Source organism: Juglans regia, chromosome 7 (genome assembly GCF_001411555.2).
Source record: "Juglans regia cultivar Chandler chromosome 7, Walnut 2.0, whole genome shotgun sequence".
In the NCBI taxonomy this organism is placed as follows: domain Eukaryota; kingdom Viridiplantae; phylum Streptophyta; class Magnoliopsida; order Fagales; family Juglandaceae; genus Juglans; species Juglans regia.
The window spans coordinates 52,306,623-52,314,541 of NC_049907.1; the positions used below are offsets into that span (position 1 = coordinate 52,306,623).

Below are 7,919 nucleotides of genomic sequence, written 5' to 3' on the forward strand. Positions count from 1 at the left end.
AATAGTAATGAGATGAGTTGTGAATAATAGTGTGATTTATGAGTTAAAGTTACTGAATAATAATAAATAATAATGAGATAAATTAAGATAAATTGAGATAGATTATAAATACAAACGTGATCCTAGAGATAGTCAACTAGAAGACACAATAATCATGGAAATTTGTCGTGATTATCCAAATTCGAAATTTGAAAACGGATCGGATTCGCACACATTGAAATCCAACGCACAGTAAAGTCTCTCTCTTCAACCCAGTTGTACACTTCTACTTCTACTCTTCGTTTCGTGCTTTCCCTGAGAGAGAGAGAGAGAGAGAGAGAGAGAGAGCAGTGGGTCGGGGCCTCTTTGGAATTAGGTGTAGGATTTTCTATTGGTAAAGAAAATAATTTGGGTTTTTGGATGGTGGGAGAGTTAGGGCTTTATTTGAGAGGGATGGAAGCTGAGATGTTAGATTTGTGGTTGTAATTGAGCAGCAACCGAGCAAAGTGATGCATACTATTTCGCTTTCGAACTAGCTGATTATGCTATAGGTTTTCGAGTCTTGTGGTCTAAGCCTCGTGAGAAGCATTTTGCGAGAGAGAGAACAATGGAAGGCGGAAGGAAGATATCAGTGAGTCCTCGGCCTTGCAGTGGAAGGCGAGTACTGGCAAAGAAGCGAGCGCGCGGTGGCTGCGTGGATGGGTTGGTCAACAGCGTTAAGAAGCTTCAGAGACGGGAAATCAGTTCGAAGCGCGACCGTGCTTTCGGTATGAGCGATGCCCAGGAACGTTTCCGTAACATACGTTTACAGGTCTCTTCTCCTTCTACAAAAATCGTGAAGTAACAATACATTAAACAAATCTTTCTATGAGACGAACTTAGTTTTATTCATGAATGTCATTAAGTAAAGTCCGTGAACTTAGTAATTAGAGTAGTTCATGTATGGGTAGTAGAAAGTGATTCGTGCATGTGGTAGTTATGTATGTGCTAGATGTATTCTATCCGTTATAAATACTTTTATATCTACTCATTTGGAATCGAGTTGAATGACCAAATTGAGAATTTTTTCTACAAAGTTACGTTTATTTAGGAGGTCCGGGTTTTCTCCAACGAATCCTATTAAAGCAACGAATCCTATCAAAGCAAGATTCCTCGAATTATCCTACTCCAAGTTTTCATTTTCTTGCTAGTTCTTTCCCTTGTTACTTAGATACGTAACGATTGGTTTTTTTCTTTATCTTATCTCAAGGATTACTAATTACTAGTACATAGCTTTTGGGACCAAGCTCAGGCTTACCGCTTACGGACTCCTCTCTTGCTATGAGATTTCTTGACGCACAGGGGCAGATAGATAGATAATAAGGATTGGAGTCAGTTACCTACTCTTGTTATCGCCAATAGAAAAGATGCTTATATTTATTCCCATTCAATTAAGAGCCATAAACTTCACTATGGTGGCATCCTTATTTACAAATGCCAACCTTATCATTGGCCCTATTTTTAGTGGAGGATTTACCTGTGTACACACACACTGGAGTGAAGAGCTATATGCTTTACAAAATGTGTTTCGTCATTATAGATATAAATCATTTTGGAAGTCCTGACCAGTTCATATTTTGGTTGAGTTGGAATTCGCCCTCAAAAATTTTGTGCATTAATGAATAATCCTGTGATTGTTAGTTAAGTGTGCCTATATGCTTTAGTGTAACATAGATAAGTGCACTCTTCTAAATTTCTGCCTGTTAGTATATTTTGATCTATTTATGGCTAGGAGGAATATGATACCCATGATCCAAAAGGTCATTGTTCCATGGTGCTGCCTTTCCTGAGAAAGAGGTCAAAGATAATTGAGATTGTAGCGGCTCGTGACATTGTGTTTGCTCTTGCACAATCTGGTGTTTGTGCAGCATTTAGCCGAGGTATAACTGTATTTCCATATTTCTAAACTTTTTGGGTATGCTGTGAGATTCTGTTTGCATTGAAAAGTAGAATGAATTTGAGGAAATTATGTGTCTCCTTTGCTGATGCAGAGACTAATCAGAGGATATGCTTTCTGAATGTCAGTCCTGATGAAGTTATACGAAGCTTGTTTTATAATAAAAACAATGACTCGCTCATCACAGTTTCTGTGTATGCTTCAGACAACTTTAGTTCTTTGAAATGCAGAAGCACAAGGATTGAGTATGTGAATCTTATTCCACTTCCCGTTCCTACTAAATAAATATTATAATTTCATAAGAGAATGCACATTCTCTAATCCTATGGTTGATTGCCCATTTTCTTTGCTTGTACACATTGCTGAAATTGTTCTGTTATATTCCAGATACATAAGGAGGGGTAAACAAGATGCTGGCTTTGCACTTTTTGAGTCTGAGTCACTGAAATGGCCTGGTTTTGTAGAGTTTGACGATGTCAATGGGAAGGTACTCACTTATTCTGCGCAGGATAGGTAAATCTTCTATTATATGAGTATTTTTTCTGCTAAGATATGGTTATCTATTACACAATTAGCTAATTGATTTTCCTATATTCTTTCTTTTTACTCTGTGGTAGTATTTACAAAGTGTTTGACCTGAAAAACTATACAATGTTGTACTCCATATCGGATAAACATGTTCAAGAAATTAAGATCAGGTAATGTATCTATACATGCTTATACACATGCACAATAATGGCGATTCATTTACACGTGCACGAACTTCTTGAGAATGAACATGCTGCTTGCAATTGGTCCTTTTCTTGTCATGCTCACTTATTTGCTTCTCTTTGATGTCTTTTCCCGAGCAGTCCAGGGATCATGTTGTTGATTTTTACCAAATCAAGTAGCCATGTTCCCCTCAAGATTCTTTCAATTGAGGATGGAACTGTTCTAAAATCTTTCAACCATCTCCTTCACCGGAATAAAAAGGTGGATTTCATTGAACAGTTTAATGAAAAGCTACTAGTCAAGCAAGAAAATGAGAATTTACAGATTCTTGATGTAAGGATCATTCTTGAGATCTTTTATTAGTGCTTGTTCATTTGGATATCTGACTGCTATTATTTGTAGGTCCGCAATTTTGAGCTGACTGAAGTTAGCAGAACTGAATTTATGACACCATCAGCATTTATATTTCTGTATGAGAACCAGTTGTTCTTGACGTTTAGAAACCGAACTGTGGCTGTCTGGAACTTCCGTGGGGAGCTTGTGACTTCATTTGAGGATCACCTTCTGTGGCATCCTGACTGCAACACTAATAACATATATATCACGAGTGATCAGGATCTTATTATCTCTTACTGCAAAGCTGATTCTGACGATCCACTGTCTGAAGGAAATGGTAATTTTATTTTTTGTATTTTAATTCAGCATGCTATGTGTAATGGAAAGATACAAGAGGAGAATCCAAAAGTGTAGCCTATTAATTGAACTGGCCTCCTTTGGTGTTTGACATCTTAGCCTGATACCTAAGCAGCAGTATTAGCTGCACAAGTTAAATACTGTTATACACATGCACATCCACGTCATAAATTTGGTTTTCTTTAAATAAAATCTTATTTTACCTATCAAAAATAAAATATGATGTGGATGTGCATGTGTATAACGGTTGTTAAGTTTTGGTTTATTATTGCTACATTATTTGAATACAAGATTAGACATTACTGCATTCTTTCATGATATCTACACTCGCAATATGCATGGCCTATAGCTCAACTGATGGTTTCATGAATTTATTCCTAGTTATCTTTAGATTTACGTTAGCTCTTTTTGATGGTGGAATTTATTGTTGTTTATTATCACTAATAGTATTTTAATACAGACTGAACCTTGTGGTCTGTACTTGTGTTTTCATGGTGTGGGTTGGTATCATAAAAACTCCCAAATTAGGCTGGTGAGTGGTGTTTGGGTAATTTAAATTGATGTAGAGATACTGATTCGTGTGAAGGATAATGCTGATTGTGAATGTTGTCAGTTGCTTTTAGTTTGTGTGTTGTGGCTTGCCTATTTAATTATTTATTATTATTATTATTATTGTTATTGTTATTGTTGTTATTATTGTTGTTGTTGACATGTTATTATCAGAAGAGGAGTCCTAGTTGATGTTTTTATCTTCCGTTGTACAGCTAGTTAGAGCATCCTTTTGTTAAAATTTATGATGCTAACAGTTAGCGTCTCTTATGCAGCTGGATCAATCAATATCAGTAATATTCTAACCGGGAAATGTCTTGCTAAAGTTAGAGCAAGCAACAGCTTTCCCGTGGAAAATGAATGCAGTTGCAGTGATCATTATTGTGGTAGCAGTTGCGCTTTGAAGAATCAGACTCATGCCTCCAGAATCAGGAGCACGGTTGCTGAAGCCTTGGAAGATATTACTGCTCTCTTTTACGATGAAGAGCGGAATGAGATCTATACCGGCAATAGGAATGGTTTAGTTCACGTATGGTCCAACTGATAATCTCTTGACATTGTTCATAGTTTTCTCTTAGATTTATTTAAGCTCTTTTGGATGGTTGAATTGATCGTTCTGCCACACTGAGAATTGGAACTCTACCATTTAATGCTGTCATACGCAATTCATTTTTTCTTTGTTTATCTAGTTTTGAGTCCCTCGGATCCTTTCCGAGTTGACGATTTACTTGTGTGCTGTGGAGTTGGCTAAGTTAGATCCTAGTCTCTTCTCAAAATCTCAGATGAAATTGGGAATGCAGATCCATGACGTTTGAGGCAAGTTTGGCATTTATTTACTTGTACAAATGTAAGTGCATGTCTACGAGTATTGTGGTAACTGAGGTGGCATGCCAACGCACAATGCGCGTTCACATTGCAATCTCTTAACCCACTTGCTCTGTTTGGTCAATGAAGTTTAAAATTCCTATGCCATTCTATCGGGTTGATTTTCTCAGATTCCGATCATTCTTTTCAAATTAAAGAGATTTTTCTACGTTAGTAATTTATCAATTTCAAATTTATCTTACCATTTACGATATTTAGTCTATTGAATTTAAAAGTTATAAATGGTGTAGAAGTCTCTACTTTTGGATTTAAAAATAATGATTGAGATTTGAAAAAGAAAAATCTATGAGGTCGAATGCTCAAGAAATTCTAGAGAATATTCCTTTTAGTAGCTATCCTAATTCCTACCTACCACATTGTTAATAATCCTACCAACACTAATACCTCGTTTGGTTATATAGATGAGATAAAAGTTAAAAATTAAATAAAATATTATTATCATATTATTTTTATTTTAAAATTTGAAAAAGTTGAAATATTTATTGTAATAGATGGTGGAAGTTTAGAAAAATTGTAATGATTAAGTGAGATGAGATGAGATTATATATATTAATATTGGAATGGAAGAAAGGAAAATAATCCTTCAGTTGTATTATTAATGTTGATGATGCCTAGCTTGGAAAGTCAAGTAGAAAATAGAGGAAAGCCAAGTGGCTTTGTAAAACAATCAGCAAGTTGAAGTTGGGAGGAAACATGAAATGGTCTAATAATTCCATCTTGAATCTTGTTACGAACAAAGTGGCAATCGATTTCTATTTGTTTCGTATGTTCGTGAAAAACATGATTAGTGACAATATGAATAGCAGCTTTGTTGTCATAATACAATGTAGCAGCACGAGAATGAGGCACTTGTAAGTCATGAAGCAAAGAAAGAAGCCAAACTTCTTCACAAATAGTAGTGGTCATAGCTCTATACTCTGCCTTAGCTGAATATCTTGAAATTGTTGGTTGTTTCTTTGACTTCTATGATATAAGATAGCTACCACGAATATACAAAAACCAGTAATAGATCTTCTTGTGTCATTACATCCCTTCCAATCTGAGTTGGCAAAACATTTAAATGGAGAGTTGAATTAGAAGGAAAATGCAATCCTTGGCCAGGTGAAGCTTTGATGTGCTGCAACACTCTATAAGCAGCATGTAAGTGAGGCTGTCTAGGAGAATCCATGAATTGACTGAGTGTATGAACATCAAAGGTAATATACGGTCTGGTTATGGTAAGATAAAGTAGCCTACCCACCAAACGTCTATAAGTTGTGGGATCATCTACAAGAGGCCCATCAGATAGAGAAAGTTTGATATTTTGTTCCATAGGAGTCTTAACAGGTTTGGAACCCAAATAGCCACTGTCTGATAAAATATCTAAGGCATACTTTCTTTGAGAAAGAGAAATTCCAGTATCATTTCGAGCAACCTCCAGTCCCAAAAAATATTTTAAAGATCCAAGATCTTTAAGTTTAAACTTTTGATCAAGAAATGTCTTGAAAGTTTTGATAGACTCTATATCATTGCTTGCAATTAGAATGTCATCAACATACACCAACAAAGCAATGAAAATAGAACCTTGAAGATCTAGTAAAAAGAGAGTAATTAGCCTTCGACTGTATAAAACCATGTTCAAGGATGGTAGAAGATAATTTAGCAAACCATTGGCATGAAGCTTGTTTTAAGCCATATAATGACTTATTAAGTCGATACACTCTATTGTCACCTTTATCACCAAAGCCTAGAGGTAATGACATATAGACTTATTCTAACAAGTCTCCATGAAGAAATACGTTATTGACATCTAATTGAATTAGATGCCAGCCTTTTACTGCTGCTATAGTTAGAAGACACTTCACTGTAACCATCTTAGCAATTGGACAAAAAGTGTCAAAGTAATCAATACCTTCCTATTGTGTAAAACCATTGGCCACCAATCGTGTCTTATACATCTCAAGGGTACCATCAAATCTAAGCTTTACTTTATAGACCCATTTGCATCCAATTGGACTTTTTCTAGGTGGAAGATTAGTCTAAGTCCATGTATTGTTATTTTCCAAAGTTGCAATTTCCTCAATCATAGCAATTCTCCAATGAGGAAACTTAACAGCTTGATGATAATATTGAGGTTCAAAAGTGGTAGAGAGGGCTAATGCAAAAGTTTTGTGGTTAGGAGACAAATGAGAATATGAGAGTGAATGAGAAATAGGGTACTGCATACCTAATAAAGGACCAGAAAAATCAATTAGAGATGAAGAAGAGCAAGCCCGTGAAGATGCCAAATGGCAATGATAATCCTGTAGATAACTAGGTGGCCTGTGTACTCTAGAAGCTCATCTAGTATGAAGATTTGAGTTAGGGGGAACAAGTGTCAGAATGAGTGGAAATAGGAGAAGAATGTGGAAGGTATTCTGGATGAAGAATAGGTTGAGGAAGAACAAGAGAAGAAGGAGTTTGAAGATGAGTAAGATTGTGAGACATGGACTGAAAAGGAAAGACGCGTTTATGAAAAACAACATCTCGAGAAACAAAAGTTGAGTGAGAATCAAGATCATAAAGTTTGCATCCTTTAATGGCAAGAGGGTAACCAAGAAAAACACATCTGCGAGCTTGGAGAGCAAATTTTGATCTGTTATGGGCTAAAGTGGAAGCATAGCAAAGTGACCCAAAAACTTTGAGATGGTCATATAAAGGTGGTCCTTTGAAGAGTAGTTCATAAGGATTTTTATTTGCCAATAGAGGAGAAAGAATTCTACTGATCAAGTATACTGCAGTAAGAATACAATCAAACCAAAAGGTTAAGGGAAGATTGGATTGAAAAAGGAGGGCACTAGCAACATTACGAATGTGTTGATGCTTCCTTTCAACCAATGAGTTTTGTTGAGGAGTAGCTACACAGGACAATTGATGTAGAATTTCTTAGATAGAAAAGAATTGATGCATAGCAAACTCACTGCCATTGTCAGTACTAATGATCTTGATGATAAAGTTGAACTGATTTTTAACCATATCAATAAAATGTTGTAATAAAACTCGAGCATCAGATTTACACTTTAATAAGTAAGCCCAAGTGCTATGAGAATAGTCATCTACTATGGTTAAAAAATACTTAAAACCATCTATAGATTGAGATTGAAATGGCCCTCCAAATGTCACAGTGTATGAGCTCAAAAGGGCAAGA

General features: G+C 35.9%; 1 protein-coding gene across 2 annotated transcripts; it reads left to right on the forward strand.

Annotated features, from left to right (window-relative positions):
• The first annotated feature begins 218 nt into the window (after positions 1-218).
• Positions 219-4,840, forward strand: LOC109000917. Of its 2 annotated transcripts, XM_018977968.2 has the most exons (8): positions 219-790; positions 1,751-1,898; positions 2,010-2,160; positions 2,303-2,428; positions 2,533-2,613; positions 2,767-2,959; positions 3,029-3,299; positions 4,144-4,840. In XM_018977968.2, the coding sequence occupies exons 1-8, from the start codon at positions 587-589 to the stop codon at positions 4,410-4,412; spliced, it is 1,443 nt and encodes a 480-aa protein (XP_018833513.1). In that variant the 5' UTR covers positions 219-586; the 3' UTR covers positions 4,413-4,840. The 2 variants fall into 2 exon arrangements, with proteins under 2 accessions (XP_018833513.1, XP_018833514.1); XM_018977969.2 differs by lacking the exon at positions 2,533-2,613 and having other exon boundaries at positions 223-790.
• The last annotated feature ends 3,079 nt before the right edge of the window (positions 4,841-7,919 follow it).

Bases quoted from the DNA above. Each gene is read 5' to 3' on its own strand.
- LOC109000917 (XM_018977968.2), top strand. From the start codon at position 587: ATGGAAGGCGGAAGGAAGATATCAGTGAGTCCTCGGCCTTGCAGTGGA. The intron at 2,614-2,766 runs GTAATGTATCTA...TTTCCCGAGCAG, and splicing joins GTTCAAGAAATTAAGATCAG to TCCAGGGATCATGTTGTTGA. The intron at 2,960-3,028 runs GTAAGGATCATT...TATTATTTGTAG, and splicing joins AGAATTTACAGATTCTTGAT to GTCCGCAATTTTGAGCTGAC.